The following is a 19,328-nucleotide window of genomic DNA, read 5'->3' on the forward strand; positions in this document are numbered from 1 at the left end:
TTTGTGAAATCTGATTTTCTTCTTTGCGTTAGGTCACATTTCCAGATGTATGCGACTTGTATGTGATTATCTGTGTGAACTGCAAACAAACTAAAATTGTCCCATATGCACTTTAGAGGGCGCAATAACGTCACACACAGTGAGCATGCTCAATGTTAGCGAAAGTAAACATGGATGGCCAGCACATTAACAACTTAATCCACATGAGCATGCACCACAGTTGTTGTTTTTCTTCAGCCTTCCTCGTTTGAGGATGCAGAATGTTGATGTTTATCAAGTATCAATGAAGGAAGAATGCTACCTGGCTGTACACTCAGATCACATTTGAAAATATCACCTACGTATCAGATTTAGGACCATATATCCAAGTGTCCTGGGTCATTTGTAAAAATCAGATCTGTGTTCAATCATGAAAAGATCAGAAACGGGTCACATAAGAGCAAACATTTTTAATTTCGGTCACTTCAGGCTGCGGTGTGAACATTGCCTATTACAGTTTATCCTAACAACATGCTCTATGATTCACAAAATCGGCTGATACCAATAGTGAGTCAAGGAGTGTAACTTTATGTTTTAATCCACAGATTTTAAGAAAGTCTTGGGTAAGAAGCATGAGATAAAAAAGGAAGAAGTCAAAGTCTACCCGTTCTACAAATCGTTGGGAGTAGCACTTTATGGGAAAGATAAGCCGTCACCAAAGCTTCCTGCTGCCATCTCTGAGCCCATTGACAACGCTGTCCTCAGATACCTAGCTAACCACAAAGCAGATCTGGACACCGTTGGCCGTGACTTGGAAAAACATTTCTGCAACATAACTCTGGAGCAGTCTGCTGTCCGCCTCAGTGCCTCGCCCTCATTACTGAAGCAAAAAGATGCCAAAGTCATCATCAAAGAGTGGGCAAACACTGTGAAAGCAACCTTTTCTCAGGCTGTGTCAAAATTCAAAACCCTAAAGATCTCCCTGGAGTCAGATTTGTGGGAGGAATCTGAGCAGAAGATTAAAGAGAAACTGCAGAAGGAAGATGTGGTTGTAGTTTCTGATAAAACCAGTGGTGTCCTTTCAGTGGCCGGCCTTGAGAATGATGTCAACACACTCAAGAAGCCTATTTCAGACGTTCTTGACAGGATCAAGGAAAGAGTCCGAAGGGAGAAATTAAGTAAAACTCAAGAGATCAATGTGTCACCATCAATGTTCCACATCCTTTCTCAAGATGGTCTTCAGGACAAACTCCTGCAAGTGTACCCAGAACTCAAAATGTCATACGACCAAAACAAGCAAGCTCTAAAAGTAACTGGCTTTGTGGACGAGATTATTAATGCAACCCAGTTGATAAGCAACGTAACATTAGGATTAAAGCGACAGAATTTAGAAGTAGATGAGTTTTTGCTTGACATGCTGAAGGACGAACAACAAGAGGAGGCCACCGATATACTTCTAACAGCCTATGGCATAAAAGCAGCCTTGGAGATCAGTCCACAGAGGGTGCAGCTTGTTGCTGTTTCTGACAAGGACCTAATGAATACTCAAGACCATCTAAGCCAAATTCTGAAATCTGAATCCATCAAAGTTGAAGACCTTGAAGTCCTGAAGAAACCGGAGTGGCAGCAGCTGGTCCATCAGCAGGAAAAAGCAAACAGTGGGTCAGGAATGAGAGTTCAGATCATAACTCATCAACAGCAAGTGATGGTGTCCGGTCACAAGGACAGTGTGGACAAAGTTAGTATTGAACTAGAAGACTTTATAACAGAAAATGCACATGTTGAAGAATGTATTGCTGTTGATGCAAATGTCATCATTGAGTACCTGAAAGGTCAGACAACCTTGTTGAAGCAACTAGAAGGGGTGGAAGTGTCCTTTGGAAATGAGGAAATCATCCTTAGTGGCTGTAGATCTGCTGTGAAAGATTGCAAGACCATAGTCAAAGATTTACTAGCTTCTGTGTGCTTTGATAGTTTTAAAGTCACAAAACCTGGAGTCAAGAAGTTCTTTAAGGAGAAAGAACAACTTTATACTTCCTTGATTAAGAGTGACACTGACTGCCTGGTTCAGCTGGCTGATAAATCAAATGAAGAAGACGACTTTGCCTTAGTACAGGTACAACAACCCATTTACAAAGTCCAGACAAGTGATGGAGTGGAAATAGTGGTCTCCAAGGCAGACATGTGCAGTTACTCTGTGGATGCTGTTGTCAATCCTTCTACTGAGGACTTGAAACATACCTCAGGTCTTGCTTTGGCACTTTCTAAAGCTGCAGGTCCTCAGTTGCAGACTGAATGTGACCAAATAATTTCTGTAAAAGGAAAACTCCGACCTGGAGATTGTGTCGTAACAGATGCTGGAGGAATGCTTCGTTGCAAAAAGGTGATCCATGCCGTAGGACCCTATTTTGATCAAACTAAGCCAAAGAGGGCTGAGGGCCAGTTGAAAAGAACTGTTAAAGAAAGCTTAGAACAAGCTGAAAAGTGTGGCTGTGTGTCTGTGGCCCTTCCTGCCATCAGCAGAAATCTTGGCTTCCCACTCAATCTGTGCCTAGCTACCATTGCTAGAGCAGTGAAGGAATACTGTGATGAGAAGTATGATGACACCTTGAAGAAGATTCATCTGGTGGACAATGAGGACAGTGTTGCTCTTGGTCTGGAAATTGCTGTAAAGCAGGAGTTTGGAAATCATGGAGTTAGTGTTTCATCTCAAAATGCTATCCCTAAAGTTAGTCAGAAATCTCCATTGCTCAAGCTAGTTCCACCTGACCCATGCTTGTGCCGAGGGCAGACCAAAGAGGGCTTGAACATTGTTCTTAAAAAGGGAAACATTGAGGCTGCCAAGGTAAATATACATGTTTTTCAGTATTTAATTTAGAGATGAAGGGTTAAAATTGAGTGTGTCCTCCTTATGTCTGTCATTTGTAGAAAGAGGAAGATATTCTGAAAGCAGAAAGAGGCTTCTCTAGTCCTGATGGTGGCACCTAATAATGCTAATTTCATTACTCTGTGTGATTCAGTGCTCTTTTAGCAGATAGTCTTTATTCTTTTATGAAAGACCACTATTTAGCTTTTATAAGTTTTTTAATTAGGCTTAGGATCCTGTCAGAATTTCTTCTTCTTTGTCTAAACTCACTGTACTGTACTTTACGCTGTTAGTAAAGTATGAGAGCCTCACAGCCTCACTACTCAGTCTACCTCTCTAGTTTTACAGACTTAAAGAAGTAGATAATATGTGAGGACAGAAATATTATCTTGACCAATACTATTACTATTTATTGTTTTTTTTCTTTTCATACAAGATAAAATGAAATTGCACATCTTAATTAAGTTGTGCCATATTTTCAGACAGAGGTAATTGTCAACACTGTGTCAGAAGATCTTTTATTGCACAAAGGGGCGATTTCAAAAGCCATCTTCAGTGCGGCTGGACCCAAACTTCAACAGCTGGTACACAGCCAGAAAACCAGTGGATCACCAGGTGAGATTGTTGTTACAGACGGCTGCAAGCTGAAAAGCAAACAAGTTTTCCATGTAATTGCTTCAAGCTGGGACAAAGGCCAAGGCACAGCTGAAAAGGTACATCATATTCATAGTGTAAAACGTTTTAAATTTCTTTTTGAATCAATGAAACTACCAGGTAATCTGGTTTACAAAATGTCTTTCAGACTCTAGCTGGGATCTTTCAAGATTGCTTGGATTTGGCGGAGAAAGCTCGGTTGTCATCTATAACTTTCCCAGCTGTTGGTACCGGAAACCTGGGTTTTCCAAAAAATCTTGTTGCCACTTTGATGCTGGATAAATTATTGGAGTTCAGCAGCCAGAGACAATCCAAGAACCTTAAGAAGATTGCAGTTGTTCTTTATCCTGGAGATGCAGAGACTATTCAGGTAAACAAACAATAACAATCAATGTCATATTAACTTGCTAAGCAGCAGTTTAGAATATACTGAACAGCAAGATCAAATGCAGAAATGATCAAGAGGAATGTTACAATATCCTAGTACTATAGCTATAGTATTTCTTCAGAGTTACAACATTTTTTTTGCTTCGGGATCTAGGAAATTGAACTTACATGTGTTAATTTGAGTTAACCATTTACTGTACGTTCTCATGGATACTTGGGAATTTATGAAGAATACTGTAGCATTTCTCTGAAGTATCATCTGTAGGTGCTTCTTTCTACTATACTGTCCTCTCTGAAGTTAATCAGTGGATTAATAGCAGAACTTAAAGATTTGTTCTATCTATTGTAATTCATTTGTAACTCACATGAGAAATGACTATTATAATAAAGTATCAAACAAATTTTGCAGATATTTACAGATGAATTTAAGAAGAGGTTTCCCAGTGCCACGGGTCTTTCAACAACAGTTCCTGCACCTGCAGACTCTTCACAAAGTACAAGTAGGCAGTTTAATGTAGTTTAACTTCCACAAGTCTTGAGTAGTTGCCTAATTTCAAGGTTAATTTGTTATTCTGTCTGGTTTACTGGCAGGCAAATTTTCTAAAGTTGTCTCCAGTTCAGGAAAGCACGAGACTAAACTGGGAAACGTGACGATTCAGGTAGAAACTGGAGATATAACAAAGGAGGCAACTGATGTCATTGTTAACTCTTCAGATGACAGCTTCACTCTCACCTCAGGTAAATCAGTTTATATGTGATTTTATCTGTCATACAAAATATGAATAGCCAGAATGCATGAAACATATACTCTACACTTCCATAATGATATTAATTAATTGTCATAGATATGGTGAAACCCTGGTATGCAGCCGCCAACAAATAGCTCAATTCCATGAATACTATAGGTTCCTTCTAAAAAATGATCAAAATCTCCTTACACTGGGTTGGGCAATCCTGATCCTCGAGGGCCGGTGTCCGGTAACTCTTAGATGTCTCCCTGATCAAACACTTGAATCCAATAGCTGAATTACCTCCTAAGTGCAGTCAAGTTCTCCAGAGTCCTGCAGGTATGTTGAAGTAGAGATACATCTAAAAGTTGCAGGAGACTGGCCCTCGAGGCCTGGAGTTGCCCACCCCTGTCCTTACAGTTCAAACATCATGTGCAAATTCATCCACTGATGCTACTGAACACATCATCAGTGATGTTCCTGGAATCACTGGGTGTTTCAGGTCTTTCAACATCGTACACAATATTCCAGGTGACCCACCCAGGACTGCTCAGTCCACATTTTGTCATGATGGCCAACTGGCTACATTGACACCATGGTTGTCTTCTCTTAAGCCACCACACTTCAGATGTTGCTAAGTATGACTCTCCTCCTGGATTCTCCCTTGATGCCAAGGCTAATCATGGCTTTGGCCAAAGAGCGAGCCACAAAACCTCTGCAATCTACCTCAACTAGGAAGCACCTTGCTCTCTGACCTGCCTGTTTACAGTCACTGACCAACCCTGCATACTTGGAGAGCTTTTTCTCAAAGGCTTCTTCGAAGTGATCTTCCTACAGGACTCTCAGCTCCAGCAGAGTACAGTGGAAACCGTCTTGGCACGACCACAGAAGCTAACTTTCACGATCTTCCTTTTTACTGCTCTTTAGTGTACAACCAATCAGCACTAGGAATGCGCAATACTTGTAAAAGTGCACAGCGCAACCCTGAACTCATAGAGAGAAAAACTCATTGGGTTTAAATGACACAGTTTAAGTTATGACCGCAGGAGGGTTAAACAATCATACCAGGAGCAGAAAAATGTAATCTGTTGTATGTGGATGAGAAGATAAACAAGTTATTTGTTTTACCAACATAAAATGCAATGCAGCTGACTACAAGAACACTGGGGATAAAAAACAGGATTTGGCACAGACATCCATGACATTAAAGTTATTGTGTTTCTATCTAGAGATATATTTTCATGTATTTATTTAACTTTGATTCAACCAGGTAGCCACCATTGAGATTGTGCTGATGCCCATCATTGCCAGGCTTCCCTTAAAAGGTATCATTTTAAGGGAAACCTGGCAATGAAAGTCAGCATCATAAAACAAAACAGTTACAAACATTACATACAAGTAACATTCACAAAAACAAGTGTTAAACACCTACAAATATTATTATTCCACTCAATTAGTGTATGATTTTTTTGTTTCTATTGAAAGATTTATACAAATAATATCGTGATATATGTCGTTACCACCACACCCAATGTACATTGTGATACATTATATCACAATATATATTGTGATATAAATTTTATGCCATATCGTACACACTAATCAGCACCAAGGAAAATAAATGGCTTTCCTGGATTGGCTGCTTTGCAAATACCAGCAGTAGCATCGTGCCTTGCTATTTCAGCTTCCCAAGCCGCATTTTCTTTCACATACTTGAGAAACACCCCTGAAAAAAATACACAAAGATGCAATTTTTCTCCAAATAATTGAATTATCCATCCATCTTCTAACACCCTTGTCCCTAGTGAGGTCAGGAGGGGTGCTGGTGCCTCTCCAGTTAATGTTCCGGGCGAGAGGCGGGGTCACCCTGGACAGGTCGCTAGTCCATCGCAGGGCAACACAGAGACATACAGGACACACAACCATACACACGCCCTCACACCTAGGGAGAATGTAGAGACAAGTTTACCTAACAGTCATGTTTTTGGACTGTGGGAGGAAGCCGGAGTACCCGGAGAGAACCCACCATGCACAGGGAGAACATGCAAACTCCATGCAGAAAGACGCCGGGCTGGGAATCGAACCCAGGACCTTCTTGCTGCAATGCAACAGCTCTACCAACTGCGCCACTGAGCAGCCCATTGATCGAATTATGTTCCACAAAAGATTTGCATTTACTAAACCACAAATAGGTGGTACTGTACATATTTTGTAAAATAAAGCAAGTAAAACTATTCAAGTCTAGTTGAATAGTCAACTAGACTTAACTATTCAGTCAAATCTAGTTACACCAGAGGTCTCCAACCCAATTCTTCCTCAGGCTTTAGGAGGATGAATATCAATATTCTCCTAAAACCTGGTAGACTGATGGTATATCAATATAACATTAAGTCTAGTTACAGGTTTAGAACTAATGTCCGGACCACCATATCGGATGTTAGGTATGTAGATTGGAGTTGGTGAGGATGAGGTATAATCTGCTGTTTTAGTACTCAATAGAGATGTACGGTACCTAGCTTGATGTTTTGATTAATTTTTTCAGTGGAGTTCAGATACAGCAGTCTAGGAGACATAGTTTTGGATTAACTATATTATGAAGATAAACATTGGTTGTCAAAACCTTCAAACCTTTCACTTCATCTACCTTCCCAGGAGTATCCAAGGCTATTCTGGATGCAGCTGGTGTAGCTGTTTTAGAAGAATGCCAATATCTTGGTAAGAACATTAACACTTGCCTGTTTATAGCATGCATGCTTAGTTTATAGTTAATTTAGTTCTGTAACTAGATTGTGATTGTGAACCCCACCAGGTTCCCAGCCCAATCCAGGCATTATAATGACTGTACCAGGAAACCTAAAGTGTAAAAAGATTCTCCACCTGGTCGTTCAGTCAGACATCCACAGTTCTGTAAAGGAAGCACTCCAAATGTGTGTGAAGAAATCCTACACTTCTATTTCATTTCCTGCCCTGGGCACAGGTAAGACTTACTAAGAGATTCAAGAATTTGTTAATACAAAGAGTTTGTTGCATACACCAAAATGAGCTCATCTCGTTTTGATGACATATGGAGATCTGGCTTATGGTAGATTTAGTGCTTAGATACCAGATAACCCTGGTATTAAAGGACCAACAGAGAGACTTCTCATTACATTTCATCATTTTTATTTGTTTGGATCAAAAGTATTTGACTGTATAGATTGGATTGGATTAACATGTTAAACTTTTTCTAATGCACTCAAGGATGAGTCTTAAATTAGCCCTTTATAGGTGGGACGGAACATTTTGAATTTGCAGATTTGAGCCATCAACCACTTGTGTTGCCTGTTTCCAGGTCAAGGCAACGTGCAGGCCAAACAAGTGGCAGACTCCATGTTGGATGCTGTGATTGATGTTTTCAGCCAAAACACCTCCAGCTCCCTGACTTTGATCAGGATAGTCATCTTCCAGCAACCGATGCTGAAAGATTTCTACAGCAGCATGCAAGAAAGAGAAGCCACTGATCCAAAGGAGAAAGGAGGATTCTGGTCCAATGTTACCCACAAGTTAAAATGTAAGTATAGCAAGAAAACTAGTTTTGCCTTTATAATGAATGTTCTTATCTGAAGTTGTATTTCAAAATATTCTTATTCTTACAGCTATGTTTGTATCAGAAAGTGCTGACAACAAACAGGAAAACGAGGTGTATGATATTGAGACTGTCAAAGTGGAGCCAACATTCTTCCATATCTGTGGTTCCTCACAGGCCAAAGTAGATGTAGCCAAGAAGAAGATAAATGACCTGATATCTAATGAACAGTTCAGCACAGAGATAGCGGACAACGACATCTTGAACTTATCTTCTGCAGACTGTCAGCGCATTGTTGACATCCAGATGAAGATGAGTGTGAGAATCCAAAAACAAAGCACTAATGGCCAAACCTCTTTCATCATTGAGGGTCTCAGTAAAGACGTGCTCCGAGCCAATCGGGAGATAGATAATATGCTGAAGAAGGTGAGACGAGAGCAAGAGCTGAAAAAGAAATTGGAGCTGGTAGCCACTGTGGCAGAGTGGCAGTATCAGCAACATGGGCTTTCATATCAGAGTTTTGATCAGATGACCAACTATGAGCTTGAACATGCGTTGGAGAGAGCAACACCCACTCTAAAAGTTACCATCCATGGCTCAGACTATACAGTCCAGATGCCTGAAGGACCAGCCACTGACAGCAAGGGAACCATCCTGCAGATAAGACGAATTGACAAAATACAAGGTATTTGAGCCATAACTAGGATGTTGTTTCACATTCTGCCCCCAAAGTATGTAAAAGACCGTTTTGCACTGGAGGGCTGGGCTGGGTTCGGTGATTTTGCACTAACACTTAGAGCCTCTTCCCACCCCACTCTTTGGAACCCAGAGAGAGTGGTTCCATTCGGTCCTGCCAAACAGGAATAGTTTGAAGTCAGCCAATCATTGGTACATTTGCTGTTGTGGTGGCCTATTTTTTCAGATTCGTTGCAAAACTTGTCAATGTCTGTCATTTTGACTTGGGGCATCAAAGAAATCCCCATCATAATTTATTTTGATCCATCAGTTTTATAATGATGATGATGACAAACACCACTTCAGCCAAAGTTTTCAAATCAGCAAACATTTCTCTAATGGAAGTGATTAAAAGTCGGCAAAACTCAAAAACAAGGGGCAGTAGGAAAACATCCTGCAGCAGCGGTTCAGCTGCATCAGGCGCACTAAAACGCCTCCATAATTCCTCAACGCACTGTGAGCTCCCAGATTCGAGAGGCATTTTCTTCAGAGTCCAGGTCAGAGATGGTACTTTTACTGATTGATTTAGCTCTTTCCGCCCTATGTACTCTATGCATAAAGTTGAAAATGTTGGTGCTTCTGCCACAAGGTGGTCATGTGTGAATTGTAATCTGTCAAAATGATGCCTGACTTACAGGTTTTCCTGTCACTGTTTTTAAAAAATTGGTCAAAGTCAGAAAATATCCCGTTAACACAACCCCTGTTCAGATGAGATTTTATTATTGACTGAGGTCAAAGGTGAAGCTGAGGAAATTCTTCTCAGGACTCTGGGAGAACCTCTGCAGCTTCTGCAGGAATTTGCTTGATATGACGATTCCCACTTACTTTCTATGTGGCTCTCTGCTCAATGCAAATAAAACCAGGGACAACAGGGCTGGGGCTACCGTGGTCAGACTGGTCCAGCCTAGTCATTCCAGTGCAAAAAAGCTTTAGAAGTCAAAGATTCAGGTGTTTTCTGATACACTAAACATGTCTTGTATTAACTTGTGCTGTGTATTTCTTAGTGATGTTATAACTGTTTCTATTATATGCTGTTGTTGCTGTGGTTTCTAGGCTTTATTTTTTTCTTTCTGCAGCTGTAGAGGCAGACTTCTAGGGTGTTGAGTTTTCTCTAGGCTTCTTTTTATCCTCCCCTTTTATTTAGTTTAAATATTTTCCCCACCTTTCTCCCTTTCTTCTCTGTTTCTGTCTATTGCATTTGAAATAAACCCAATGCAATTTCTAGTAAGAATTAACATATACATATATAAATATATGTGTTTGAAAAAAAAGAAAAAAAGAGTAATACCTGATCTTACTGGTGTTTAATTTGTGTGCTACAAATTACAAAATTTTTCCTTTTCCAAAAGTATTTGAAGAAATGACAATAATATGTTTTTATTTACTTTTTCTCCCCTCCAGGGGGTCTTTTGTGGGCTCTAGTGTCCCCTATATTATAGTAGGCTGACAGGAAAGGGGGAAGGAGAGGGGGTAAGACACGCGGCAAATATCACCGGGTCGGGAACCTGCGACGAGGACCCAAGGCCTCCAAATGTGGGCCGCGCTAACCCCTACGCCACCACAGCACGCCCACAATAATATGTTTTTCATTTTTATAGGTGACGATGTTCCTGAGTTTTGGGATGCCATGCCGGCTGGAAAAACATGTCATGCCGTCCCCATCCTTGCTGCTTCTTCAGAGTACACAGAAGTCGTCAATCTCTTCAAAGCCACATGTAATCAAACCGTCACCAAGGTAACATAATTTGTAGTGTTCTTTTTTATTGTGATTTTTTGTAAATGATTTTGTCTTTTATCCTTGATGCCCCTAGTGCCCATTTTGAGTTGTTGTTTTTTTTTTTCCAAAAGATTTGTTTCTCAATTTTTAATTTTTTTAAATCTGTAGGTCAGAAGGCCTCCTTATGCCCCTCAGCAATAATGTTTAGCTAAATATAATAATTTAACTAAATATTAGTTAATATTTAGTTATTAACTAACTAAACATTAGTTAGGCAGCATTTTTAGACGGCTGCCCTCCGTCTAATAATAACTCAGTTTCTCTGCCGCCATTTTGTTCAGACACCGGGTCCATGGTGAGGAGGAGGGGGCTGGATCTGTGCCCTCTAACTATCAAATTTCAATAGAAGCAATAATATTTTTTTCATACACTGGTTTGTGAATAAAAACGTAGGTCTGATATTGACGTTAGAAAAACTGCTTCTATTTATATTTTCATAACTGTCTTCGCAATAGCTGGAAAAAACCCGCCTCACCCCTAAACACAGAAATGCTTCGGCTGCAGAGAAAACTTCTGACTCAATGCACAGCTTCAGTTATTACAACTGAAAACCAGCGATCAGCCCGAAACCTGGGAGTAGTGATGGACTCTGACCTGAACCTCCAGAGCCACATAAAGACAGTTACAAAGTCGGCCTTCTATCACCTGAAGAACATTTCCAGGATTAAAGGACTAATGTCTCAGCCAGATCTAGAGAAACTCATCCATGCGTTCATCTTCAGTCGTATTGATTATTGCAACAGCGTCTTCACAGGTCTGTCCAACAAATCAATCAAACAGCTGCAGCTGATCCAGAATGCTGCTGCTCGCGTTCTCACTAAAACCAGGAAGATAGAGCACATAACACCAGTTTTAAAGTCCCTCCACTGGCTCCCTGTAGCTCAAAGAATAGACTTTAAAATACTGTTGTTAGTTTATAAATCACTGAACGGCTTAGCACCACAATACATTAAAGATCTGCTGTTGTTGTTTCAACCTTCCAGACCTCTCAGGTCTTCCGGTTCTGGTTCTGTTCTGCATCCCCAGAACCAGAACCAAACAAGGAGACGCAGCTTTCAGCGTCTATGCACCACAAATCTGGAACAAACTTCCAGAAAACTGTAAAACAGCTGAAACACTGACTTCCTTTAAATCTTGACTCTTCTAAACGCACCTGTTTAGAACTGTATTTGAAATGCAATCAATTACACATTTAATGATGGAACTTGACTTAATGTCATGTTTTGATTGTTGATTCTATGTTGCAATTGCACAAAAATCCGTGAAGGACGACGGAGTCCCAGAGCGAAATTCCGTGAGAGGTGTATGGAGCCTAGTGCCGGGAAAAAAAACGGCGAGTGACTGAGGATCACTGCGCGTAACACAAAACCTGTAAATTCTAGACACTAACAGGTACCATAGAATTGCACAAAAATCCATGAGGGACGGCGGAGTCCCTGCTCGAAATTCCGTGAAAGAGGTGTACAGAGCCCCGTGCCGGACCCCCGTTGAAAGACTGTTTACATGGTTTTAAACTGTGTGACTGTGAGCGTGAGGGGGAATAATAATAGCAACAGGTATTTTGTTCCATATAACACAGTAGGAGTGTAACAGGTAAACCTTTTATGGATGCAAAAGCAAGAACCTCCCACTTGATGACTTTGTGTTTCTGTGTTTGATATGATGTAAAGCACTTTGAAATGCCTTGCTGCTGAAATGTGCTATACAAATAAAATTTGATTTGATTTGACTTTAACTTAATCAGGCTGCTAAATGCCCAGTTCGCTACAGGCAGTCTGAGCCGACAGATATAAAGAATGTCTGTCTTTATATCTGATGTCCTGATATAAGACATGGTACTGCGACTGTCACCGCGAGTCGCGACGCACCTCAAAGCCCCGGTACCACCTGGTACCACCTGCTGACTGTTCGCTTTGCTTCTCCTTAACGTCACTACCAGGCGGGTTAAAGCCGCTGCTGACGGGATCTGGGCTGGAGGTTCGCGGCTGTAAATTGAAGTTATTGCAGAACCTCAAGTGTTAAAGGAAGATTCGGCCCAATTAGAGTCACAAAATAAACATCAGAGAAAATATTGTAGCAATAATTAGAACCGCAGCAAAAAGCCAAACATGCCACAAGTAAATTAATCAAAATGTCCCCAAAGCATCGGGGGACTGATAGGGGTCACTGGGGGATTCCAGGTAGATTCCAGGTAGATTCCAGAGTGGCGCATCTAGCGGCTGTTCATGCAGGGCCGGCCCAAGGTAATATGGGGCCTTAGACAGTAGGAAGGGTTTCAGGGGGGCGGGGGGTTCTAAGAACCTCAGCATTACTATCAGTGTTTAAATATAGATAAGGTGAATCTGTGAGAAGGAGACCAGGTTTATTGGCCAAGTTTAAAATCAATCACTGATTATTTGTTATTTGCTGTGATGTATTTGTGAACAAACCCAACTCAAACACACACATTACACTATATTGTAGCCATGGTAACACAACAATCAAACTATCAAGATGATTCTTTACACCAGTGGTGTGGTGAGGGCGCAGTGCCATTGCAGGGGGGATGGGGGTGTGTGGGGCGGCGCGGGAAACGGTATGAATGAAAAAAAAAAAAACAGTTACACAAAGGTGTTTCCCTGTAAAGATGGTTTGTAGTTTGTTTTGTTGCAACCTGAAGTGTGAAATAAATTTCAGTGGAGTTTGAAACAAAATATGTGTACAGGTTTATGTCTGGTTGAACGATGTGTGAGCCCAGTTGATTCTTTTTTCTTATGGGGGGGGGGGGGGGGGGTTAATTGTAATACATAGGGGGGCCCAGAAGAAAATCTTTGGGAACCACTGCTTTAAACTTTTACAAAGTAAACTTCCTAATTAAATCCTAAATGCACTTTTTTTTCTCAGCATAATGCATTAAATAAAATGTCATAACATTGTCAATGTTAATGTTATTAAATTAACATGCAATTGTCAATGTTATTTATTGTCATTTATAGAGAATGACAATTCTCTATAATTGTTATTATAGAGAATTGCATGTAACGTGGTCTGTGTTACAATTAAACCATTTCTAGGGCCTCTGAATGTCTGGAGGCCCCTAAATGTCTGAATGGCCCCTACCAACAGCTACTGAATTTTCTTTGCCTTGATATCCCAGTCTTATAATTCTAGATCTCAGAAGTGCTAACATCAAAAATTATATAGAGTTAACCCCTTTGAGCTTTTTTGATCAATAAATCAGTCTGCAGCCAAGTTGTTCTAGAGGTTAAATAGATATTATTAGGGCTTAATTAGTAAAATGGCAGCAAATTTGCTTATTTCATAACTTTATAACCAGAGACCTTCTCTCCTCTGATCTGTTTAACAGCTACAGTTTCAGATCAGATCAGCCCTCCACGACTGTCAGCAGCAGAAACAGCAACTTTATACCTGTTGGAGAAAATATAGACTAGATTTGCTTTGCATTGTCCCCACATGATGGCAATGACATAGTAGGATCCAATTAGATTCTTGATTAATATGGGTTGTTGCTATGTTGTTGCACAGAGTTTTAAGATCCTGTTCAATGTGCCCTTTTTTAACTTTGAGCCTCTGCCCCTTCAAAGGTCTCTGCACAGCCCTACTCTGCCTTACATGGAGAAACATGTTCAGCACAAACACGAGGAACGATCTGATCACAAAGAAGTTGGATAAAGCACTAAAATAATGCACTCTCTGCTCTTAGATTGAAAGGATCCAGAACCCTGGACTGTGGAAAAGTCTTCAGATCAAAAAACAGGAAATGGAGCAGAGAAATAATCATCAGAACAATGACAAACGTCTCTTCCACGGCACCAGTGAAGACACTGTCCCCATCATCAATGAATCTGGCTTCAACAGAAGCTACGCAGGAAAAAATGGTGAGACTTTCAGCAATTTTTTTGTCTTCAAGAGATCTGTCTGCTGAATCAGTAACTTTTAACCAAACATTTCTCTGTAGTTTTATCCTAGTTTTTGAAATCTGATCAAGTTTTAAATGATATATTGTAGTGCTATTGCCTAAAGGTGTAAATTAGTCTGTAAATTGTCCTTTAAGGCAAAACTTAAGAAAATGGAGACTGACTCAAGACCTGTAAGCAGCACTGTACTTATTTATTTGCAGCATAATTAAATACTGTTAGCTTTTGACATGTTGTTTATCTAATATGGAGAACTTCTGTAACTATGTCACATATTTACACACTGACTGATCTATTTTCAGCTGCCTGTTATGGAAAAGGTTCCTACTTCGCAGTTAAAGCTAATTATTCTGCACAAGACACGTACTCTAAGCCCAATGCGAATGGAGAAAAGTTTATGTACGTCTGCAGAGTGCTGACAGGAGACTACACCAAGGGACAACAAAATATGGTCGCTCCACCATCCAAAGGAGGCTCCGGTGTCCACATGTATGACAGTGTGGTGGACGATATGGCCACCCCCAGCATGTTTGTAGTGTTTCATGACACCCAGGCCTATCCTGAGTATCTGATCACCTTCAAGTAGCAACAGCCAGAAAATGTAAAATGCAAATGTAACATCTAATAACCAAGGAAAATCTAATTTTCTTCCTGAAATACTTATTTTAACTTGCCTTAAGTTCATTTAATTAGTACTTTGTGTGTTCTGGCCCATTTAGTGCCTTAAAGTGATGCCTTAATGTCTCATAAATATTTTAAAATCTGTTCCTTCAAATTAAGAGCTTCCAAAACATGTTGTTGCCTATGAACTATTTACACTATCTCACTCCTGTTCTATAAACCATGAAATTGTAGAAGTTTAAGACTAACAATAATTTCTACATTTAAAAATGAAACAAACCTTAATGAAAACTCAAGAATGAGTTATGAACAAGCACAAGTGATTTCACTGTTCACTTTTCTTCTATACTTGAAGTAATAAAACATTCTTGAACAAGTTCTCTCTCATTATTCTGCAGTTTTGTAGACAGAAATGATTTAGTTAATTCTTGTTGACATAAAGCAGAGAGTCTGATTTACTGTCAGAAAGTGAAAGAAATGGGCTCTTTGCATGTACGACTTTGACGTCACATCTGCATGAGCAAATGCGGCTTTGTTTCCGCTTTGAGTTACCATGACAGCTAGAAAAGACAAAGTCGTATTTCAGATGCAAATAAAGCAATACTATGAACATTATTGTCTTCCTAATATAATGGGCTTTTAAGTTTTTATGGATTTACAAGTGATCCTGAATTAAGAAGACGGTGGCTTGTAAATATTTGTCGCTACGAGTTAAAGCTAACGTTGCACAGCAAAGTTTGCAGCCGTCACTTCACTCCGGATCAACTTCTTCAGCCTAAAGAAGAAAGTAAATAAAGGAGCCGTCCTGTTATTTCCATGGAATCACTTTCTCTATTCAGCCTGAAAGAGCGAGTGTACGGGAACCAGAGAGCAGACCAGAGCCAGACAGCCGAGCAACTGATCCGCCTTTACACACTGCTGTAAACACCGTCTTATTTGAGCACCTCACAACAAGCATGCAAAACTAATAAAGCGAAATAACACAGAGACCTTAAGGAACACGGCCATATTTTTCTAAAAGCAACAACTTTGTATCTGAACAGACAGCTGAACTCAAACTCTTGATATCAATGCTGCCCTACTTTTAATCTATGGGGTTGTTGTGCTTCCTCAGGCTTCGGAAGCAAAAAGCCCAAACCGTAAAATCCCCGTTACTTGGTCTCTGTTTGACACATATATTTTTGACAATAAGTACAAAATAGGGTAAAAACATTGTCCGTTAGAATGGATTAAAATGTTTAGATACTTAAATAGCACATTTTTATAAGAAAAATGTCCGAGAATATTGCCTACTAGCATAAGCTAGAGTTAATGTTAGCCACAAAGTTTAAAGAAAGTTGAACTCACCTTTGTATCTGTGAATGTATAATGAGGCGTACATCTTAAAACCTTTCTTCAGCTTACTTTTAGAGCTTCGGATCGATGTACATCATTAATTGTTACCTTGGGCAAGCTCTGCAAGCACCTAGTATAAAATGCCATTTTCAATAGTCTGAGCCGCTTTTCCCCAAACGCAGAAGCTGACGTGCAAAGAACCCATTGCCATGAAAATACAACATATCAACATGGCAACAAACTACACTTGACTTGACACTCCTACAGCTGAATAAAACAAACTGGTTAAAAATAAACAACTATAACAGGTGTTCTATGCCATGGCCCCACTAACAGCAGTAGCTTCTGGCCAAAGATCACCAATGCTACAAAATATGTGAAGAAATATAGACTTTTCTCACTTTTATTCACTATTAACTAATTAGTCTTAGCATAAGTGCTGCCTCCTGCGTTCTGATTTTAATTGATCATGGTGGAAAATTTTATTATCAGGTAATTCATTATGACTTTATTTGATGTCGATGTCATAATATTGTCTTAATATTTAAAATGTGGTCTTCTAACAGAGCATGAAGAGTCAAACTACTGTAATAATTTAATCCTTGTGGCTACATTTTTTATTTGCAAATGCCTTTACTTAAAAATCACCCCAATTTTCAACATTTTATATGGCTAATTTTATTTGAGGAAATGCTTAAACATTACAATAACACACACAAAAAAACAATCTGTATACCAATATGTGAGAAGTTGAAGATTTGATTTCTCTTGGGTTTGTAATATTTTCTACTTTATTTTCCTCACACTGTGTTATTTTGTGTATTATTTTTATAGACTATTCTTTTTATGTATTCCTTTTCTCCTTTTCTTTATCATGTCAAAATGTTTTTTTAATCTGATGTATACTGTTTATTCTTCAACCTTCAATAAAGATTTACAACAACAACAAAAAAGGTTGTGTAGAGCAAAACTCTGTAAATGGTGACAGTTTGTAAGGACAAACAAACCAGTAGGTGGCGATAATAAGGCATATTCTCAGTATTGGGGAGGTTACATTTTCTTGTTTCTCCCCAATACCATGAATGAGATGCAATTTAAAATGCTTAGTATCCATTTTTATAACTCACGATGTGAATTTGGAACATTTATTTGCGATTTTTTTATGGATTCTGGATGGACTGTAATTGAAAGTCTTTATTATTTACATCTTAACAGACAATACAATGTTTGTGTTGTGTTGTGAAAAATAAATGTATTCTATTTGGAAATATTTTATTCAGAAGATAATTTCCACAAGAGTTTGTTTGTGATGCTTTAGTTGGTTTTAAGGTCTGTGATTCAGCATCAGGGGATGCTGAAAATAAACGCTTCTAAACTAAAGTTTAGAAGCGCTAAGGTGAATCTGATGCAGTGATGCTGATATTTACTCAAAGCAGCCACTCCTAGCTATGTTTGATGCAAAAGTTATTTCTGTAGAGTGGAATGTGTATGAACAGCAGCATTTTGTTTGTGAAAAAGCATCAAACTTCAAAAATACTCAGTTACTAAACTAACAGGTACCATAGAATTGCACAAAAATCCGTGAAGGACGGCGAAGTCCCAGAGCGAAATTCCATGAAAGACGTGTACGGAGCCTGATGCCGGAAGCCCATTAAAATGCCTCTACATGGTTTTAAACTGTGTGATTGTGAGCGTGAGTGGGAATAATAATAGCAACAGGTATTTTGTTCCATATAACACAGTAGGAGTGTAACAAATAAACCTTTTATGGATGCAAACTCAACTAAAATCCCACCTGTGCATATAGCTCCCATATTTATATGTATACACAATATCTATATCTCTTGCTAAAACCCCTTATAGTCCATACATACATAGTCTTGTACATCTGTAAATAAATATTTATATATCGTAGAGCACTTCTGCATAGATGCAATCTACATCTCGTTGCTTGTACTTGTGACAGTGCAATGGCAATAAAGTTGAATTCTATTCTATTCTACCTGTTTAGGATTGTATTTGAAACTTAATCAATTACAAATTTATTGATGGAACTTGACTTAATGTCGTGTTTTGATTGCTGATTCTATGTTGCATTGTGTTTCTGTGTTTGATATGATGTAAAGCACTTTGAAATGCCTTGCTGCTGAAATGTGCTATACAAATAAAATGTGATAGATTGATTGATTGAAGCAATGTAATTGGATTACATTGTAAAATTGAAAACGTGAAAACTTTTGAATAAAACTTAAATTGCAATTTTAGAAAAATTGTAGCAGACAGGGAAAAGATTAATAATTTTCAGATAGCCCAAAGCTTTGTGATTCACCTAAACTTTGAATGGAGTTTCTAGCTTAAAGTAGGCAGAAGTAGTTAGTTTTCAAAGAGTAATTTTGCTGAATTTTTACATCTTCAATACATTTCAATGAAGCAAAAACTGTCACGAAAAGCTTAATATTTTAAAGAGTATAATGAGTATTCAAACCAAAAGTCACAGTCATAATGTCCTTAATGAGATGAATGTTTCTGATGAGCAAAAGTAGATAGGACAGATATAAAATAGTCGGAGTAATAATAAAGAGAAACTGGAAGACAATTATCCTTCTTTGGCGCCACCTGCAGGTCACATTTTGTTATTGCCGAAATACATTACTGGATTATTTCTCTTTCATTTTGCAATAAATCCTCCCAAGGCGCCCACTTACATCCACGTCACCACAGTTTCGTTCCTGGTACCTTTTTATATAACTTCTGAAGTTAATAA

The 19,328-nt window shown here is 39.1% G+C and overlaps 1 protein-coding gene and 1 long non-coding RNA gene across 6 annotated transcripts in view; one reads left to right on the forward strand and one right to left on the reverse strand.

Annotated features, from left to right (window-relative positions):
• Positions 1–15,606, forward strand: part of LOC116722754 (protein mono-ADP-ribosyltransferase PARP14-like) — a 47,791-nt gene extending 32,185 nt beyond the window's left edge. For all 5 annotated transcript variants that reach the window (XM_032567027.1, XM_032567023.1, XM_032567024.1 and 2 more), the window contains 12 exons: positions 585–2,824; positions 3,328–3,558; positions 3,648–3,869; positions 4,296–4,386; positions 4,478–4,624; positions 7,267–7,329; positions 7,424–7,591; positions 7,946–8,164; positions 8,250–8,864; positions 10,513–10,649; positions 14,395–14,569; positions 14,911–15,606. In XM_032567027.1, coding sequence (XP_032422918.1) covers positions 585–2,824; positions 3,328–3,558; positions 3,648–3,869; positions 4,296–4,386; positions 4,478–4,624; positions 7,267–7,329; positions 7,424–7,591; positions 7,946–8,164; positions 8,250–8,864; positions 10,513–10,649; positions 14,395–14,569; positions 14,911–15,194 — 4,592 coding nt within the window. In that variant the 3' untranslated portion in view covers positions 15,195–15,606. The remainder of the gene's footprint in view (positions 1–584; positions 2,825–3,327; positions 3,559–3,647; positions 3,870–4,295; positions 4,387–4,477; positions 4,625–7,266; positions 7,330–7,423; positions 7,592–7,945; positions 8,165–8,249; positions 8,865–10,512; positions 10,650–14,394; positions 14,570–14,910) is intronic.
• Positions 12,204–18,619, reverse strand: LOC116722763 (uncharacterized). The gene is made up of 3 exons (XR_004339834.1): positions 18,568–18,619; positions 18,327–18,359; positions 12,204–12,290 (listed from the first exon to the last, which is right to left on the reverse strand). It is a non-coding gene; the product is annotated as an uncharacterized LOC116722763 (long non-coding RNA).
• Between the last annotated feature and the right edge of the window lie 709 nt (positions 18,620–19,328).

This window comes from Xiphophorus hellerii, chromosome 7 (assembly GCF_003331165.1).
Source record: "Xiphophorus hellerii strain 12219 chromosome 7, Xiphophorus_hellerii-4.1, whole genome shotgun sequence".
NCBI lineage: Eukaryota > Metazoa > Chordata > Actinopteri > Cyprinodontiformes > Poeciliidae > Xiphophorus > Xiphophorus hellerii.